The sequence below is a fragment of the Notolepis coatsorum genome, assembly GCF_963971535.1.
Source record: "Notolepis coatsorum genome assembly, chromosome: 17".
Classification (NCBI taxonomy): Eukaryota; Metazoa; Chordata; class Actinopteri; order Aulopiformes; family Paralepididae; genus Notolepis; species Notolepis coatsorum.
In genome coordinates, this window is record NC_140181.1 from 53,231,104 (window position 1) to 53,252,862 (window position 21,759).

The 21,759-nt window shown below is 43.1% G+C and overlaps 1 protein-coding gene across 1 annotated transcript in view; it reads right to left on the bottom strand.

The window, feature by feature from the left end:
• The window catches only part of fam131c (family with sequence similarity 131 member C), a gene marked incomplete at both ends in the record, with an annotated part of 28,020 nt that extends 8,127 nt beyond the window's left edge, over window positions 1-19,893 (bottom strand). Inside the window, 2 exons of the mRNA XM_084333455.1 lie at window positions 18,554-18,638; window positions 19,870-19,893. Of these exons, the coding sequence (XP_084189581.1) occupies window positions 18,554-18,638; window positions 19,870-19,893 (109 nt within the window). The remainder of the gene's footprint in view (window positions 1-18,553; window positions 18,639-19,869) is intronic.
• Window positions 19,894-21,759: the final 1,866 nt, after the last annotated feature.

Here is a 21,759-nt window from a genome sequence, read left to right on the forward strand (position 1 = left end):
TGCCATGCCACCGTCTGCTTTATTTCTCTGTGCGGTGGATCTTTTTATGCAAGGTGGTTTGTTATTCCAAATAAATTTGTATGTGGAGGAGTGTAATCTTTTCCAGTAACCCTCTGGAGGGGGTAACGGTAGCATTGAACTGATGAAGTTGATTCTAGGTAGTACATCCATCTTAACTATTGATACCCTTGCCTGTACTGAGTTTTTAAGTTTTGCCCACCTGTCCAGGTCGTCTTTGATTTTGTTCTGTATTTTTGTGTAATTGTGCTTCACCGTTTGTCTTATGGTGGGAAATATTTCCACACCCAAGCATCTAAAATGTTTTACCATGGGTATCTCACCTGGGAGGGTTGTATCTTTTTTTGCATGGGTGTTAAGTGGAAGGAAAGCTGACTTCGGCCAATTTATTTTAAATCCCGATAAATCACCAAAGTTCTCTATCAACTTGAGTAGATGAGGCAATGTGGTGTTGGGGCTTTGCATGAACAATATTACGTCGTCCGCATATAAACAAATTTTATGTTGTGTGCCCTTGATTACGATTGGTTCTATGGATTGGGATTGTCTTATATATTGTGCTAAAGGCTCTAATGATAGATCGAATAGTCCGGGACTAAGAGGGCAACCCTGTCTGGCTGAGCGTGATACCGGAAAGATTTTGGAGATGAATGTACCTGTTGTAATCATGGCCGATGGGTCTTTGTATAATACTTTAATCATATCAATGAATCCTTTTCCTAACCCCATCCTTTCTAATACTGCCCATAGATACGACCATTCCAGCCTGTCAAAGGCTTTCATAGCATCCAGGGACAGCATCGCCTTAGGAATGGTGTCTTCTTTGTCTGCATCTAGTACGTGCAGTATTCGTCTTATGTTATCAGTGATCAGGCGACCTCTTATGAAGCCAGTTTGGTCCGGATGAACTAAAGACGTCATATGCTTTTGTAATCTGATGGCTAATACCTTAGAGTACAGTTTGACATCGGTTCCGAGGAGGCTTAAGGGTCTGTAACTACCGCACTCGGTGGGGTCCTTGTCTTTTTTGAGAAGGACTGAAATGAGTGCAATATTGTCGTGTTTATGGAAGCTCCCCTCCTTGACTGAGTATAAGATCATATTTAGTAATAAGGGTCCAATTATGTCCCAACAAGAAAGGTACATTTCTGATGGGATACCGTCTCTTCCAGGAGCCTTACCATTTTTCATTTAGGATATGGCCTTCTTGAGTTCCTCTAGTGTGATCGGTGCTTCTAACTGTTTAGCGTCATCCTCCGAAAGTTTAGGGAGAATAATTTGATTAAGATATGTGTCCATTTTGTTTTGATCAAAGGTCGTTTCTGATTCATATAAGTCGGAGTAGAATTCTTTGAATGTATCGTTTATTATTTTGGGGTCTGTTTCAAGTACTTGTTGTTTTCTAATGGCAGTTATATCTGCAAATTTTGCATTAATTCTTAATCGCATGGCTAATAGGTGACTAGGTTTAGAACCTTGGGAGTACTGCTGTTGTCTTGTGCTGCGTATTTGCATTTCCGATTGTTGTCTGTATATGGCATTGATCTCTGTTTTTAGTACGTTAACTTGATTTTCTAGTCTAGTTGAGTTGTTGTATTTTAAAGAATTAAATAACGTTGAGTAAAGCGTTTCCAGTTCAGACAGTTTTGTGCATTGATTCTTGCGCATTATGGAGGAAAATCTATCAGTGAAATCCTTGATCATACCCTTTACCGACATCCATATTATTCTGGGGTCTTGCACCGAGTTTGCATTCTCCCGTAGGAATACTGTGAGAGCTTCTTTGAGTTGTGTAATGAATTCCTTGTTATTAAGCAGCATCGAATTAAAACGCCATCTTGGGGCCCGGGAAGATAGTATACCAAATGTTGCTTTTAGGAGTAAATAACAGTGATCTGATAGTGCATTGGGTATCATTTCCACTTCATATTTATCAAATAGTCTCGGGGATGCAAAGACATAATCAATTCTGGATAATGTGTTATGTCTCGCTGATCGACAAGAGTACTTTCGGGTCGTGGGATTAAGTGAACGCCATAAATCATTTACACCTGTAGTCTTTGACCAATCCTTTAATGCTTTAGATGAATTTTTTTGTTCGCTGGAAAAGGCGAGGTAAGATTTGTCCATCCTTGGATTCCAAATGGCATTAAAAGAAGAAAACATAGTAGCCCCACATAGACTGAAGGACATAGCACACACTAAACTACCAATCAAGCACTGTGAGCGGAAATTTGGCCGCATAATTACCCATGCAATCCGGATATGGCGTGAAACACAAAAAAAATATCCTAACCCACAAAAATGGCATAATCACACTCCCTTATTCAATAACAATGCACTCTTAATTGAAAAACGTCCTATAAGATTCCCTATATGGGAAGAGCAAGGCATACACTCATTAGGGGATCTTTTTAATAACCAGGGTTTTTGTAGTTATGGAGAAATATGCACTAAGTTTAACCTCACCGAGTCCACATGGCTTTTTTACATACAGTTACGCCTATGTTTGAGGTCTCACGGTGTTCCATTAGACATACCAGTTGAACACCACAGATACCACAAATTCTTCTATGAAAGAGAAACATCGAGAGGTTTTGTATCAGGATTTTATTATCAATTACTAACGTCCTCGTATGAAACCCTCCAACTAGACTCTGTCTGGAGGAGGGATATACCAGACCTGGAAAGTGACTTTGATTGGCAAGAAGCATGGGCAAATGTCCGTCTTACATCAAGGAACCCGGACCATCAACAAATCAATCTTAACTATATTCACAGGACATACTTGACTCATATAAGACTGAACAGAATGGGCCTTAAACAAGACTCAAAATGCTCCCAATGTACAAATGGAGACGAAGGGACATTTATGCACATGTATTGGGACTGCCCACCAGTTAAGGCATTCTGGAAAGATGTGACCCATCAATTATCAAAACTCGTATCTTGGAATATACCAGTACACCCCTCTGTATTACTATTGAATGATGTTTTTGAGTTTGCAGTAAATCCACAGCTAAAGAGATTGGTTTTATCGGGTATCACAGTAGCTAAAAAACTGATCGCATCACGCTGGTTTCAACCGGAAAAAATTTGCCGGAAGGTTTGGTTTCTTACATATCTCGATGTGATTTATCAAGAAATATCTACAGCAAGAATTCTGGGTCTCAACAAATCCAAAATGTCAATGTGGTTAGAAGTGGTGGAGAGAATAAAAGCTAGCTTATAATGGTAGTGTCTGGTTAGGAGTGAGGGATAATGGAGGTACTATCCAAGGAGGGGTCCGGGAGGGGGGGGTTCGAGCTGGAGCATATGTGTGTAGGGTTTTAGAAAATAGGTATTAGGGGTATATCCTGTATAAGGCATTTGTATAATTGGTAATTTCGTTGGATGTACGTCTGTATACGGTAAAATATTATTATAGACTTTTTTTTGTTTTCTGTTTCTGTACTTGCATATCATTTTAGCCACCTTGATTGTTAGTTTCATTATGCATTGTGTGTTGAGTACTGACTTTTAATATTTTTTGTTTTGCAATAATAAAAAAAAAAAAAAAAAAAAAGTCTACTCATGTACAATAGAGAGCATCCTGACTGGCAACATCACCTCCTGGTTTGGGAATAGCACTGCACAAGACCGAAGCAGACTACAAAGAGTGACACGTTCAGCCGAACGCACAATTGGAGGGGGGCTCCCCACCCTCCAGAAAATTTACAACAAGCGGTGCAGGGGCAAGGCTAAGAGAATCATTAAAGACTCCAGTCACCCGAACAACTGCCTCTTTGAACTGCTGCGGTCAGGCAAGCGATACCGGAGTCTCAAGGCGAGCACAGAAAGACTCAGAAGAAGCTTCTATCCCCAGGCCATCAGGCTGCTCAACGAACAATGAACACTACACAACAACCATCAAACGCACATAGCACACACATCCACACGCACACACTCACTTTAAACAAACACACTGTAGCACCCACTCCCCACACTTTATAGCACACACTCACTTTAAACAAACACACTGTAGCACCCACTCCCCACACTTTATATTTATTGATGAAGGATTGCACTACAACTCGTTCACCTTACTGTAAATTGTACCTAAATTGTACCTCATCCCAGTTCTGCTTTGCACTATATAGTATTGTACATTAGTACACTGCATAGTATTGTATATTATATGGTAACTCAGTTACGTCTATTATGCATCGAACATTGTACATATGTCTATACTGAACACTGTGACCTCATTTTCTACTTCTAATTTACATGCTATACTATGTTATTTGATACTATCTTGTCTAGTACAGTCTCTGGAGCGTAACAGTAAGAAGCATTTTGTATGAAAGTATTCTGTACTTCTGTATGACAACTATTAAAGAAACTTGAAACTTGAACGGCACAGGAAGTCCTTCATTCCGACAGCCATCAGACTTCACAATGCATCACTGTGCCTCACTGCATCACTGAGCACAGAGTGACAGTTACCATCTTCCTGAACTCTTACTTTTTAAACAGCACTGTGCAATACTACACCTACTGTAGACTTCAGTATATTTTTACTTCATTTATTTACTGTATCTTTTATTCTATTTTTATTCTATTTCATTTTATTCTATTCTTAGGCCATTTGTTTTGTTATTCTTATTCGTGACTTGTTCTGTCTAAATGTTTAATGTTGAGTGATTTGCAGTGTCAAATTTCCCTCAGGATAATACATTTCTATTCTATTCTATTCTATATCTTTGAAAAGTCTCCATTTATTCAACACTGACAAACTGAACTGAACTGACAAAAATAAGGTGCATAAAAAAGCAAACAAAATTCCTCCACAGGCTACTCACCATCATTAGTAGAGCGGCAAGCGGCGTTTGGGGACAAAGTGAAATCTTCTTAAAACACTGCCCCTCCACTCATTCTTGAACTTTTTTGTTAAGTCCTTCTCAAATGCCAACTGAATTCAATTGGCCTTGCGTCAATGAAACATACTAAGGCGATGTTCTGTAAAGACGTTCTTGAGGGTAGAAAACTAATTCTCACAGAGTGCCGTGCTAGCTTCAGTAGTGTTGTTGTTGACATCAGTGCCCACTAGGGCTGTCCCCGACTAAGAATTTGGATAGTTGACTTTGATTGACCAAAAAAAAGGGTGGGCACAGCTGACTCTGTGGGCGGGCCCGGCCCCCTAATGCCCGCCCATGGCGCCGGGTCTGCCGTGGTATTCGGTGCAACGTGCCGGTAAATGTACGAATATGCATAATGGTCCCGCGGAAAACAATGAAGTCCATATTGATATCTGCCAACAGCGCTGCTGTCAGGAATCCCTGCGAGCAAATCAGGAAAAATAATGGGCGTGTCAACGCTGGTATCATCCACGCAGTGTGCTTTTAGTGGATAGCTCGTAAACGCAGAGCACAATCCACGGGTGCGATTAGCTTCGCGCAAACCATTCTTTGTGGATTCAAAAAATATCCATTATGGACAGGCCATTAACACATCCACCACCATAAACGGCTTACGACGGGTTTGCTGATCATGCGAATTCTGCCAAGCCACGGCATACAACGTTATTGAGATCATATTTCATTTTTTCACCATGGTATTCATAATTCCGCCACCCAGCCTCGGCTGAGACAGTGGGACTCGGCACAACCGTGCAACGCTTCAATACCGCCGCCTGGTGGATGATCGGGCGAGTTACAACCGGAAATGGATCTCTGGTGATCTCGGTGCATCTGGGAAATCCGTCCGGCAGTCACATATTGTTGCGGGACTCTAGACACACATCCGTGTATATGGATCGCTGCCATAACTCAATATTCTATATGATTTGGGCGTTTATTGCGGCATACAAACCGGAAATGGATCTAGTCGATCGACGTCAAATAAGTGGGATCTTTTTCCTCCAGTCTCATCGGCGAACGGTAAGAGGACAGTAACGTTACTTTCAGCTTGATTGTTTATTCTTTTCAATGCAAACCGCTCTGATCAATATATCACCCATACTACATAAAGCATTTACTGACGATCACGGAATTATAAACGACCCCCCCCCCCCTTTCATCCGCGCATGATGAGTCATAACGTTTAGGATCGTATTCAGTTGGATTTTTTTAATATAGCGTGTATCGCGAATAAACTGCAATCGATCATCTATATTATGCATTTAGGCCTATAACTAGCGTTCTAGGAATTACTGCAGAAAACGATAAAAACATACTTATATTCTAGGCGGTATTTTCGTATGAATATATGAATGAAAAAGTATAACGTTCCTACATCCTGAACGATAGATAAACGATGTTGAATGGGCCATACTAATGTCAATTTAGCAATACAATTTAAAAAGTTATAGCCCTGCAAAGAAGGTGAACATCTCCATAGGCTTAGACTGGTGGCAGTGATCATACATTGATGGATAGAAGCGTGGCAGTTAATGTGTTAAGTCATGATGCCAGTGTTTTCCATGAGCTCCGGTTTCACCCGTCCACATGAATAGCCTACATGTAAAACTGAGTATTCTCTTTTTTTTTTTTTTATCTCCACGCAAAAAAGTCAGTTTTCAGTGACCTAGTTTGTTTGTGGACAAAAGGCCAAAACACATATATGGTTAAAGGGGACCTATTGTGAAAATGGCCTTTTCCTGTGTGTTGCATTGTTTTGTTTGTCATGTTTTTACAGAATGAGGGGTCTTTCCAACACTGAGAAAACGTTAAATATGTGCATTAGCTGTGACAAGAACCCTCCCTTTTGAAACCAGCCATTCAGAATTGCAGCCACAATCGTACGTAGTTCGTTACAGTAGTAGCGGCACGGTGGTGTAGTGATTAACACTGTCGCCTCACAGCAAGAAGGTCCAGGGTTTGATTCCCCAGGGTTTGATTCCCCTCAACTATCAATTTGGTTTAAATGCAACAAATTATCACTAAACATTAAAAAAACGAATTTCATTTTTTTTGGTCTCAAATCTGTGATTTTTAACTCTTCATCTAAAGTAGTGATCAATGACATCCCCATAGCTAGGGTGTGTTTTACACGATTCCTTGGTGTTCTGCTTGATGAATCCCTATCATGGAAACCTCATATCACAGCCATAACTACAAAAATGGCCAAGAGTATTGGTATTCTTGGAAAAACACGTCACTTGCTGAGCACCGAGGTTGCCACAATGTTATATTACTCTATGGTTTACCCATATATCAATTACTGTAATTTAGTTTGGGGTAATACGCATCAGACCAAACTTGAGCCCATATACCGTCTGCAGAAACGAGCTCTAAAAATAATCAGCTGTGTACATCGAAGTCATTCTTCTCAGCCTCTATTATTCCATAAGTTAGGTATCCTCAGTGTTTATCAAGTGAATCATCTTCAGACTGGTTTATTTGTGCATAGTTCTTTAAACAGAGCCCTTCCCCCTTTTTTTCATGACATGTTTGCCCACAATCACCAAATTCATAATTACCCCACACGTAGTTCCTGTTTGCTTAGACCACCCTTTTCCCGCACTTCCCAATCTCAGTTTTGTTTGCTCTACCGAGGGTCAAAGTTGTGGAACTCTTTGCCTCCACATATTTTGGAATTTTCTTTTCTGAAATTCAAAAGAGCACTGAAATCTCATCTCCTAGATCACCAATATTTCCCATATGGACTTCCTTTACAAACTGTAGTCTGATGGCTTGATGTTTTGGCCAGGTCTTGCTCGAAAAAGAGATCTTTGATCTCAAGTGACTACCTGGTAAAATAAAGGTAAAAAATTGTGTTATTGTATTTTCGTTTTATTATATATTCTTACTGTCATTGATTGTTTTCTCTATACCAGAAATCGTATGGCATGGGGTACCTACTTCGGTGTCTATGTAGGCCTGCTTGTGTGTGTTTGTTTGTTCAGAGGGGGGGGGGGGGGGGGGGGGATTTTATTTTATATTTTATATTTATCTTGATATAATGTAATTTTGCTTCCTGGTGAATGCCACATGCAAGCCCCTTGAGGGTTTTTAGGCAATTCTCCTACACATCCCTTGTGGACTATATTGTATTATATATGTAACTGTTTTTATATGTGTAAATAAACAAACAAACAAACAAACAAATAGATGACTCACACACTTTCAGCCATCAGAAACCCACCCATCCAGTTGGCCAGGAGTGATAGCCAATTACAGAACAGCATTAGATTCGGTTTGGGCAGATATAAACCACTCATATTGAACAGTAGAACACACGACAGGACAAGCTGTGTGTCAGAGAGATTCTTTGTATCCTGTGAAAGCTACTGTATCCTACCGTTGTTGCTCTGCTGAATAAATTGACTGAGAAACCTGAAGCCATTGACTTTCAACTCGTATCCAGCGTCTACTTTCTTGCCGTGAAATTGGTCATTCTATCATCGTTGTTTACAAAGTCATAGCTGATTTGTAACTTCACATGCCAATTAAAGACCTCTGCGACAGGTCCTGCATTATTATTATTATTATTATTATTATTATTATTATTATTATTATTATTATTATTATTATTATTATTATTATTTTATTATTATTATTATTATTATTATTATTATTATTATTATTATTATTATTATTATTATTATTATTATTATTATTATTATTATTATTATTATTATTATTATTATAGTATGTGCGTATGAAGATATATTATCTTTTCTACCTAAAGTTGAACCTAAAATATGTTTCTGACAACATTATTTTAGGCTGTCAGATTGATATGCTATTTCTCGATCTTGAGTCATATTTTATCTGCAACGTCTAGTGTGAAAGTTTGATCTGAATTTGGTTTGATGTTACAGACACCACTGCCAGTACGATAATTATCATATTTGTATGATAAAAACATTTTGCTCATTACAGGCACAGAAACAGCCAGTTGAGAACATGACTGAACCGAGGGTTATAGAAGGTGCTAGAATGCATAATCTGAGTGTTTTTTTTTTACCCAGCAAAAAAACATTTGAGAAAATAAAAAACCTTTAACACTTTATGTTAAATTCAAGTAGAGATGGTGAGTGACTCTTTATTTTATTTGTTTGTACAGTCCGCTGTAACACCAAAAGGTGGATGCTTTGCTAATAGATTTATATGTAAAACACTACCACTCCTAAATGTCCTAACGCAACCCACTCCAATGTACAATAAATGTCCTATTAAACCCAATAATACACGAGACCCTCTTCTTGGAACCAAGTAAGGTTTCGTCGATAATCCAAAGTACACTTACCCACCCACCCCGCCTACCCAACCCCACCCCCCACCACCTCCAATGTACAGTTTCCCCCCCACCCCACCTACCCAACCCCCCCTCCAACCCACCTACCAACCTCCTCCCTACCAACCTCCTCCAATGTACTGTTTCTTCTTCAAATGTATATACTCTCTTTTTTAGATTCGTCTTGTATCAAAAACAGTACTGTATTTGTAAATCTGGTATGTCATAGATGTAGCAGTACTGTCTATCTGTATGTCATGTATGTCATATGATGAATTGAAAATGGGGGACCCTGATGTAAACAAGACGAAAGTCTTTCTCTGGTCTGCATCCCCTTAATAATTGTGTGTATTGAGCTGTACTGTATTGTACCCATTCTGCAATCTGTTAATAAAATGTTCAATCAATCAAAACCACTACACTACACTGATTGAATACAAAGTATGCAAAGAAGAACTAGAATCTCAAAAGTCAAAGGTTTGAAGGAGCATACCTATTGAGTTATTATCGGTATCTAGCAAGGACTTTATACAGCTACCCACCACAACTTTAGTTCCACCCATTGCCTCGGGACATGTTTTGAATTTAAATTCCAAAACTAATCTCCAGAGACTTTTGCAAGATGCCAAGGGGTTCAGTCTCTTGCTCAAGGACATTTCAACACGCTGCCGGGAGGAGCCGGGATCGGACCAGGATAGAACCGGGATCGAACCGGGAACCTTCAGATTACCAGACGACCGCTCAACCTCCTGATCCACTGTCACCTCTAGTACATCTATGTAAAGGTTATATATTATTTAAGGCTGTCAAAGTTATCGCGTTATTAATGAGTTAATGCAAAATTCTTTTAACGGCACAATTTTCTTCCCCTGTGAGATTAACGGGCTGTGATGTTTGAACATCGGGCCACTCCGTAATTTGGGAAATCAGGAAGCAATAGACCACTGCACTTCCGCGTTACATTGAGCTCAAGGAGGAGAGAGCGGGGGGAGAAAATTAATGAATGTGGATGAGAGCCTTGCCATTAAGTGGTTGTAGATACGGCTGTGCTGGAGACATGATCCAATAGACTTTTATACGTTTTAGTCTCCTGAACACGGAGAGATCCCAAATCAATCCCAAATCGATCTGCACTTTCTCGGCCGAGCTATAGTAAAATGTTCGCACCTACTCCTATGCATGCGCAGATTGATGAACCTAGACTCCGTGGCCAATCTGCGCATGCGTAGTTCGGGAGTAGGTACAAAAAAGTGACTATAGCTCGGCCGCAAAAGTTGGGACGACTTGGGTACGACTTGGGTTTGGTCGCTCCGTGTTCAGGAGACTCAGGCGTATAAACGTCTATTCTATTGGATCATGTCTCCAGCACCCCCACAGCCATAGCTACAACCACTTAATGGCAAGGCTCTCATCCACATTCATTAATTTTCTCCCCCGCTCTCTCTCCCATGATTTCAGAATACCGGAAGTGTTGCGGTGGTCTATGCACTGACGTTGATGCCGCAATAAACAAGCCCCTGTGAGCACTAGTATGATACTATTTTGAATGGCAAGTTCAGCTTCAAAGCCATGCCTGATGGCTCTCTGGACAGGACAAAAGTAATTTGTATTTACTGTCTATGTGAATTTACTTACCACTGGAGTACATCTAGTCTCAAATACTACTTTCGTGGGCCAAGCACACTGCCGATGCAAACCACGCTGGAAAATTTGCAGGGGAGACAGCGGGACAGTGCTACAAGCTGCAAACGTACAACAGCGGTTGCCAAATACGTCTTGCAGGCCGATTAACATTGTGGAGGACGACGGTCTGCGTGAAATAATATGCATCGCATCCAAGACGAGAGAGCCAAAGTGGCGGAGGCGTTGGGGCAGACACGCACAGTTGCGCTCAACGGAGACTATTGGACTTCACTCAGGTGAATTATTGATACTCTCATTGATACTTGTTTCTGACTCAAAGTGTGTGTCAGAGAGAGAGAGAGAGAGAGGGGGGGGATGAGAGAGATGAGGAAGGGGAAAGAGAGAGCTGGGAGTGTGTTGTGTGTGTGTGTGTGTGTGTGTGTGTGTGTGTGTGTGTGTGTGTGTGTGTGTGTGTGTGTGTGTGTGTGTGTGAGAGAGAGATAGGGGGGGGCGGGGGGGGGGTGTGAGTCCTCAGCCCTTGTGTGGGTGAATGTAACAAGTTCCTAACTTTTTCTTTCCCCTATTATTTCATGCACACGTTATTCATTGTTTTAAATTATTTTGTGCATGGGCGCAAGTGGCGCAGTGGGAAAGGCGCTCGCCACTAACGCAGGATATGCTGGGTTCGAGCCCAGCTCGCGACGTTGCTTCCGGCTTGGCTGGTCGTTCATACTAATACAATTGGCAGTATTAGGGGGTGGGAAAGCCGGTGGGTGGGGATCGGACGTTGTGGACAGCGACTCCTACAGGTCAGTTGGTGCGCCTGTACAGCAGAATCAGGAAGCAACGGGGGCAGCGTGAGCCTCCCACGCGTTACTCCTCGCCGCTGAGAGATCGCGCTGTGCAGGTGAAAAGATGCGACAGCTGCCTCCTTGTGTACTGGAGGGGACACGTGATGCAAGGCTTGGTCCACATTGCAGCCGACCAGTGGGAGGCATGGTCTAACAACGTTCGAGACAGGGGAGGGTAGAATTGGATAATACGAAATTGGGATGGGAGAAAAATAGAAAATGGAGAGAACCTAGGACTCTACCCAAACCTTCCCTACAGGAAAGAGGCCCCAGATCATGCAGACCTTCTACAGAGGCACAACCGTGAGCATACTGACTGGATGCATGGAAACTGCTCTGCCCTCAACCACAAAGTTCTACAGAAGGTCGTGTGAACAGCCCAGAACATCTGTGGTTACATCCAGGATATATATAACGGACAATGTGTCAGCAAAGCCCATAGGATTATTAAAGACCCCAACCACAAACTGTTTCAGCTGATGTCGTCTGGCAAACAGTACTGCAACCTCAAGGCCCAGCCCAGCGGACTCCAGGACAGTTTTTCCCCCCTGGCAGTCAGACTCATGAACAAATAATACAAAACAGCCGGCCACCTGCCTGTGACTGCGGTAATCTAGTGCTATTTTATCGCTTTTTCTGCTATTGATTTGCAAACACTACACTTACTGTATACAGTGTTTGCCATGCCATGCTGCAATTGTTTTACACTATGTCTATTCACGTCCTTCTTTTGTACTGCATTCCTAAATGAAAACAGCAATAAAAACACTGAATGAAACTGTGTACAGCAGGCTGTGTTGCTAACAGACTAATTCACTTGTTTAACTGTAGGCCTATATTACACAGAATGGTTAAAGGGTCATTTCACACAAAAACAAACAAAAAACATATTATTCCTCTTACCCAGAGTGCTATTTATCCATCCAGATAGTTTCTGTGTGATTTGAATGGATAGATAGCACTCTGAATAAGAGGAAGAATTATGTTATAGTTGTATTTTGGGGGGTGAACTGCCTCTTTAAATAGTTCAGATGTGGCGCTACTGTTTATTACACAAATTGGTAAAACAGTAAGATAACGGACAAGGACCGACCGCTGCTCCTACATCTCTTTACAGGCGACCGTCACCTCGTTGATGGCGGAGCCGAAGAGCCCAATGTCGGAGAGGGGGGCCAGGAGGAGGGGTAGTCTCCGTCGCTCGTCCAGCGATGCCTGCTCCAGCCACAGGTGTCGCTGAGTCAGGGTAGCCAGGGCGCGCATCTTCCCCGCAGCTATGGCCTGTAGCTGGGTTAGGTGCAGGATGGTACCTAACGCCTGCGTGTGGAGGAAGCGCTGATCCCCGCCCGCCATCAGCCCCAACTGGAAGCGCACCAGCTGCGCGATGTTGGAGGACGCAGCCAGGCTCTGCGTCGAGGCGATGTAGGCTTGGTCGGACCAGTAGGCCAGCCGCCGGGCCGACTTCCCCTTCGGAAGCGGCTTCTTCCTGGGTTCCCACACCATCTCAGGGCAAAGTACGGCTGCCATCGGGTTGTCAAGCCGCGGCACGCCGTCCTTCAAACCCTGGACCAGACCCTCTACCTGTGTGAATGGCACGTAGGTGGGGGATAGGCAGACGATGCAGGGCACCACCTGTCCCAGAGACACGTAGGCACCCATGGCTGGGAAGAACGGGCACACAACGCTCGGCTCCCTCAGCACGCGGCGTTGGAAGGCATGGCCTATCATGTATTGGGAACAGGTGCCGGCAGGGGCGTCAGTAATGGGATGCCATTAGCGCGCGCAGCTGCCGCCATCAACTCGGGGAAGAGAGTTCTCCCTGCGTTCTCTCCTCCGCCTCGCTCGCATCCCTCGTGCATGGGTAGCCTGAACCACTTGAAAGGTGGAAGCTGACGCCCGATGCTGTAGAAGGGGCGTCTCGCCACGGAGTTGGTAAGTCTAACCCAGTCTCCGAGTACGAGGCTTCCCGGTGTGAAACCAGAGCCTCGGGCTCTGATTCCGCCGGGGCGTCGAAGAGGAATTCCCCCGCCCCCTCCATATAATCCTCAGTCTCCATCGGATGCAATGGAGAGGCAACCCCTCCTCGGAGCCAGCTGTTCCGCAGAACCGAACGCCTCCGGTGCATACTGAGCACTGCCGCCAGACCACCCACCCCCGCTGCTCACCGCCGAGTGACGGGAGCGAGCAGAGGCGGAGAGCTTACGCCGCAAGTCGTCACCCATCAAAGAGACCGTCGGACCAGCCGACTGTCTCTCGGTGGGGACGCTGGAACCGGAGGGCCACCTCACTGGGGAGGGGCGCTCGACGGCTGCCGGGCGGCACGCACCCAGCTCTGCACGCCGCTTAGGCTCACCCTCCTGCCACAAACGTGGAGTCAGGGAACCTCCGCGGCGCACGGAGGAGGTTGCAACACTGAACCGCTGGGGGAGGCCTGAGCGGTAGTTCACAGGTCCCGGTGGTGATGCCATTTCCAAATTCTAAAAAAGAAAAAGGACAGCAACACAAACTGAAATCTAAACTAATCTAATATAACTTTCGCTGCTGAAGAGTGCTTGTAGCCATGGACTTCCGTGAGTGAAAGATAGGGAAAAGCGGAAGTCCGGTCACACCCCTCGCTTAAATACATGGGTGGATGTGGGCGTGGCCGGACAGGTGTAGGTGCATAATCAAATCATCTTAACCCTTTCACTGCTGCGCCACCAAACGGTTAACCCTTTTCACTGCGACAATACACAGAAGGTTAACCCTTTCACGACCGTCGGTTGTGTGATAGTAAAGGGTTAACCCTCTGTCGGCAGTGAAAGGGCTAACAGTTATACAGTAAAGTACTGCACCTTTATTTTTTACAAGCAAGAACAAGAGCTAAGAATAAATGTAAAGTGCACACTAAAGAATTAAAACAAATAAACAACTTAGCTAACACACAATAATAATAATAATAAAAATAACAAACAATAAAAGAATGTGCAAATTTGCTTTCAAAGAAGATTAAGAACAAATTTAAAGTGCACACTAAAGAATTAAAACAAACAACTTAGCTAACAATCAATAATAATAATAACAATAACAAACAATAAAATAACGTGCACATTTGCTTTAAAAGAAAATTATGTATTGTAAAATATGTTACACATATATAATCAAAATATAATATGCTAAATAAACAAACAAATAAATAAAAATTACAAATTCACTTTGTCTGAAGAACTATTTACATTCCACTCCCTATCATCACACTTCAAGGTTAGCCTGTAGCTCCTACTGGTTTCCATTTACAGTGCAATCCTTCTGGATTTCCTCACTGCAAAGTCATCAATCACATCATCATATGAAATCTGACCACCAACCTCATGGTTAATACTGATTACAGCCAGACCACTGAGGCGTTCTTGAGCCATGGTTGACCTCAGGTATGTTTTCAAGAGTTTTAATTTGGAAAAGCTCCTCTTGGCTGAAGCTACTGTTACTGGTAGCGTTGCACTGATCCGCAGAGCAATACACAAGTTGGGATATATTTCTGTGAGCTGCTTTGTGTGTATGAATTTCAACAACTCAAGAGTTGTCATGCTCTTTGATGGCAAGTCAGGTACATTTTCCTTCTCATCCAAATCAGATTTCCCTCCATGGTTTAAGGTGTGTACAAGTGCCTCTGCTTGCTTCATCAGCTCTTGGTGTGGCAGGTCTTGGAAGTTGTACAAAATTGCATACCTTTTACCTTGGCACGTTTCTCTTCTTCTTCTTTTCTTCTCTTTTTATACTGTGACCCGGATGGCTTTTGTCTCTTCATAGTTCTCTAACATTAGTCTTTCTTTCCTCTACGCTCAATTCTTTTTTTTATCCACTTTTTCTCCTCGTTTTTCAATTTTTCTCCCATCCCAATTTAGCCGTGCCAATTCTCCCCTGTCTTTAACGTTGCTCACATGTGCCCCCCACTGGCCGATTGTAGGGAGGATAGAAGCCCGTCACATGTCCCCTCCGATACAGCCTGTCACATCTTTTCACCTGCCAGCGCGGACTCTCATTTTGGCGAGGAGTAACGTGTAGGAGGCTCACACTGCCCCCGCCATTTTCCTGTCTCTGCTGTGCAGGCGCCCCAACCGACCCAGATTACCACCCATCGACTACCCACCCGCTAACTCTGCCAATTGAGTTAGTATGACGGCCGGCCCAAGCCGGAGGCAACGCCAACAGCCGGATTCGAACCCGGTGTATCTTGCGTTGGTGACGAGCACAATGTCCGCTGTGCCACCCAGCCGCCCTCGACGCTCAATTCTATAAACACTTGACCGAGGCGATACCCATCAATGCACAGCGCTCTAGCATGTTCTGACTGTGAACACCTAAAGCTGAGGCTCAGACCGCCGTTTTAGATTTTTGGCTCATTTTACCTTATGTTAGAATTTGTTTTTAATGTATAAATAATGGTTGCAGATATAGAGGGGGTGCCGAAACTGGGGCAGGCAAAAAAATAAAATAAAAAATAAATAGTAATAATTTTTTATATATTTTGGCAACCGCCTATATCGCCTGTAGGAAGCTCCGCCCATGTGCATAGTGGCAGAAAGCTTTCAAGATCACAGTAGGTGATGGGGAATGTCCCAATATAGAGCAGAGCGCAGAGCTATTGCGAATTTGCGATATATAACAGCTTTTTACAGGCCTCCCTACTGCGGGTGGTAAGCAGTCATCAGGTGTTCATGATTACACAAGCAGATATACTCTGTATACACAAGCAGATACTCAGTATACTCTGAAACAGAATTAGAGCGGTGCTAGTGTGGTGATGGTGCTGCTGGTGGGGAATATGAAGCAACAGCCACATGCAATCAGCAAATCAAAGCAGCAATATGGTCCAAGGGACATTTCTTAAATGCAATTCTACATTTGTCTATTGTAGTAACATATTGCCAGATGTTATATAGTATGATCTCAACGGAGCAGGTCAGCCATTATTAGCTGAATCGTTGTTGGTATGACGCCCTGCCTGTCATGCCCCTGCAGTCCTCCAGGCTTCCCACCCTCTATAACCCTTGGTTCTCCCACTCTATCGCGACCTAGCTACTCTCCCTCTCTTCCTCTCTCTCTCTGATTACAGGATGGGGTGCAGGTGTGTGTCAGCCGGAGGAGCAGCTGAGTGACATCTACCAGCTGATTACCAGCCCTATTTAGACCTGGCCCAGATATCATGAGGCTGCCAGATCGTAGTCCCTTATTTCCAGTCAGTCCATATTCTCGTGCCTTGTTCTCTTTATCAGTCTGTGTTCTATTGTGCTTCTAACGTTCTTTTTTTTAAAAACTTCATTTTTTAGCGTTTATCGCTTTTCTGGTCAAGCATGACCGACAGATGCAGGGTGAAACGGGAGGGAGAACAGGGGAAGACATTCGGCAAATGACGGCGGGTCCGGGAATCGAACTCGGAGTCAACCAGATCCGTGACGCAGCACGGTATTCCCCGACGCTTTCGTGTCGAGGTACATGGTGAGCTACTGGAGCTCCCCCGCTTCTAACGTTCTTGTCCTCCTTTTGCTCACAGTTACTGCCTGGCTCCACTCCCTGTTCCCTTATCTTGGATTCCTGTGAATGACCTCTGCCTGCCTGCCCATTCTCTCAGTGAACATCCCTGGACTGTATGAGGACCCTCTCCTGGCTATGACCCCTACGCCCATCTGACTACCCTGTACCTGCTCACTCCCTGGACAGTCTGAATACCCGCTCCTGGCTACGACCCCCCCGCTCGTCTGACTACCCTGTACCCGATCACTCCCTGGACTGTCTAGCGACTGGATTTTGTTACTCTTATTTTCTCATTAAATACACCCGACATTTGGGTTATACTCTGATTCCACATCGTCTCTGCTTGTTTGTGTCTGCACCTGTGTTCTGGCTTAGTGAAACCGTTACACTGCCTGCCTGAGCCAGCTATTCCTTTTAGATTCAAAGGCGATTAGGTTTTCATCATCACATCATGCGATGCGACCGCGTGCAATACGGAGACATTACTGTGGAACCTTTCCGTCATTCCTAACCCCACCAGCCCTTCGTCGTCTGGCAGCCCTCCATGTGCCATCTGCCCAAATCTCACCGTTTGTCTAATATATTCATTGGTTGTTTCGTGTGAGGGCTTTATAATTACACCGTCAGGATAACGGAAGGGGACGTTCAGTAGGAAAGGTTCAGGCCCATTAGCCCCACGATAATTAACTTACTATTGAGAGAGGAGGACGCTTAGGGTTTTTTTTTTTTTTTGCTGGGCAGACATTGTTGCACCCCCTTCTATATCTGCAACCGATCATTTTACATTTTAAAAAAAAGTATCTAACATAACATTTATTTGGGGGGGGGGGGGGGGGGGGCGCCAGGGATGAAGATTGCCTAAGAAGGCACCAAATGTGCTAGGTCCGGCCTTGGGTGCACCGAGGTGAAGGGGGAGAAACAAACAGAGAGAAAGAGAGAGAGGGAAGAGAGAAAGAGTGGGAGAGACATTGTACATATGTGTGTTTATGGATGGGCTTGTGCCTTTGTTGTGTATGCACTGTGCTGTATGATCGAGAGAGAGAAAGAGAGAGAGAGAGAGAGAGAGAGATAGAGAGAGAGAGAGAGAGAGAGAGAGGGGGGGGGGGGGGGGGGTTTAGAGGAAACTGCATTGCCAACCGGCCATGGAGACAGTTTGGCTTTTTGCCTGTCCCGTGTCTATGATTCATAATGGAAACCAACACAAATTTGGCATGTTGCAGTGTGTGTGTGTGTGTGTGTGTGTGTGTGTGTGTGTGTCACTGTGTGTGTGTGTGCGCACGTTTGCGTGTGTGTGTCCGTTTGTGTGCGTTTGTGTGTGTGTGGGGTCTCACCCAGCAGAGAAGAGGTGGCCAGCTCCCCAATGTCATAGCCATTGGTCTTATCTGTCATGCCTCCATTTGAGGGATTGGAGCCACCCTGCAGTATACAATGCACAGTATTTAGAGGGAGATCACTATCCTTACACCACATGCATCACACACACACACACACACACACACACACACACACACACACACACACACATGTGCACATATGGTCTACAGATGGACTACCGATGGTCTACAGATGGACCTCATAAAACTTGCCTCTCATGTTTTGTCATTTCCTTTATCTGATTTATTTAATTTATCCTTGTCTACGTGTGAAACTGCTGCCGATTGGAAATGTGCCAAAGTTATCCCACTGCACAAAGTGGTGATATTTCAGATCCTAATAACGACCTATCTCCATTTTAACAGTATTGCATATATATATATATATATATATATATATATATATATATATATATATATATATATATATATATATATATATATATATATATATATATATATATATATATATATATATATATATATATATAAATATGTCAATGACTTTGATATACTATCTCCATGCCAATCTGGTTTCAGACCAAATCTTTCTACAACCACAGCCCTCATGAAGTTTACCAGTGATGTGTACTCACCAATGGGTAGCAACAAGCTCACAGGTGCAATATTCATTGATCTCTTTAAGGCTTTTGACTCTGTGGATCATTATCTTCTCCTAGACAAACTGTGTGCTATTGGTGTTTCTAGACAATCGCTACTTTGGTTCAGCTCATTCAGATTCAGATTCAGTTTTATTGTTGCATCTTGTCACATTTACATACAAAAAGAGCAAAATTCTTGGGTCTTGCCCCCTCGACCTACAGCAGTCAATAAAATACACAATAGAATACATACGAAAGAAAACACAATAAAAACCAGCATAATAATGATTTAAGAAAAAGTGACAGTGCTGAGAGTGGTGATATAAAAAGTGCAACAGTAGAATAAAATGTACATACAGTGCTTAAAAATACTTAAAATACTGCATACATAAAAACACAGGGTGAAATCATAATTGTTTAGGTATTGTTCATTAGTCCGATGGCTTGGTGGTAGAATGAGTCCTTGAGCCTGCTGGACCTGGCTCTGAGGCTGCGGTAACGCCTCCCGGAAGGCAGCAGTTGAAACAGACTGTTGTTGGGATGGCTGGGGTCCTTTATAATCCTCACAGCCACAGATTTTCTGAGCTGGCTTAACAACTCTCCACCATAGACGTCAGTGTGTGTCTTTTCAGGGCAAACAGTCCGACTTTATGAGCGTAGATAAAGGTGTACCTCAGGGCTCATCCTTAGGTCCATTGTTATTTTCTATATTTGTCAATGATCTCGCACAACTCTCCTCTGATTGTCATACTCAATTATATGCTGATGATACTGCAATTTATTGCTCTAAACCTAATATTTCACAAATTCAGTCTGCCTTACAGACTAATTTAGTTTCTGTCCAAAAATTGTCTTCCAACAAATTGCTTTAAATAAGAAAGAATCCTACTGTATGCTATTTGGTAATAGATCTGATCTGCTGAGAACCTCCAACAGTTTTTCTATTAACCTCTTAGATGGTTTGTCTTGAGAATGTGGCCGAATTTAAATATTTTGGCATTTGGCTTGATTCTACCTTTCTTTTAAGCCACACATTGACTCTGTCGTAAAGAAAGGCCCAGGACAGGAAGGCCCTACAGAGAGTGGTGCGCTCAGCAGAGCGTACTACGGGTACTGCACTACCACCCCTGCAGGACTTATACAACAGGAGGTGCAAATCCAGAGCCTGCAGAATAATGAAAGACCCTCACCACCCCAACAACAGCCTGTTCAAGCTGCTGCGGTCAGGCAAGCGCAGAGAGACTAAGGCTCAGCTTCTTCCCCCAGGCCATCAGAACATTGAACACTGATCTACAGTATCCACACACAAGCACACATGAACACACACATACACACACAACACACATTCTGCACTCGCTCACACACAAACGCACCACAGGTCACTTTAAACACATAAGAAAATGACACTTTAAGGAAAGAACTTGTTGTGGTTCTTGTATTAGTTAGTAACAGCAAGTACTAACTATACTATCGAAGCGGGCATGGCCACCCGCATTTCACTGTATGCCCTGTGTATGTATGTGATAAATAAACCTCTTGAATCTTGAATAGAAAGTTAATTGCAGTCTGAGATCGTTCCATCAATTGTTTTTCTCGAAATGTTAGAAAAATACTCATTACTCAGCTGATACTTCCAATAATTGATTATGCAGATATAATTTATCAGAATGCCTCAGATTATATTCTTTGTTCACTTAACACTGTCTATAATAGCTTGAGATGTCCTTATAGAACCCACCATTGCTTGTTGTCTTTAAACTGGTTGACACCAAAATTGAGAAGACATTTTCACTGGTTGTTATTCATATTCAAATGCATTTTCTTTAACTATCCCCCTTATTTTATCTTTTTAATCCCATACAGCTCATCATATGGCCTAAAACATATGGATTACCTTTTTTTTACTCCCCGAATCTCGAAGGTAGTTGGTAGACGTGCCTTTCTATATAAAGCACCATCTGATTGGAATCATCTTCCCAGCTCACTCAGATCTATTACCACTTTAAGTCATCCTTGTTCACTCATCTCCAGACAAGCTGCTCCTGTTTTTTCTTTCTTTCTTTCTTTTGTGTGTGTACATTTATGAAATGTATTTTGTTATCCTCTCAATCTGTGGGCGTTGGACTGGGTGGGTTGTGCTTGGGAGAGCTCCTGTCAGTATGCATGATTGTATTGTCTTGTGTTTAAGACCCCCTCGGAAACTAGATGGTTAATCTCAAGGGGTTTATCCTTTCAATAAATACATTTCAAGTCATACAATAACGAATATGTGTAGGGTGTAGGCCATAGATCCTCACCCAATCTAGCATGCTTTTCACTCACTCACACACACACACACACACACACACACACACACACACACACACACACACACACATCTGTATCAGAGCACACGCATCATGCCTGAATGCCTGAATGAATGAATGAATGAATGAATGAATGAATGAATGAATGAATGAATGAATGAAAACTTTAACCCGTATGCCCAGTGGTGCAGTCGCGGTCACACCCGGTTACACGCCGTGTTACCAGATCACTGAGGCAGAAGTACGCGCGATCGCG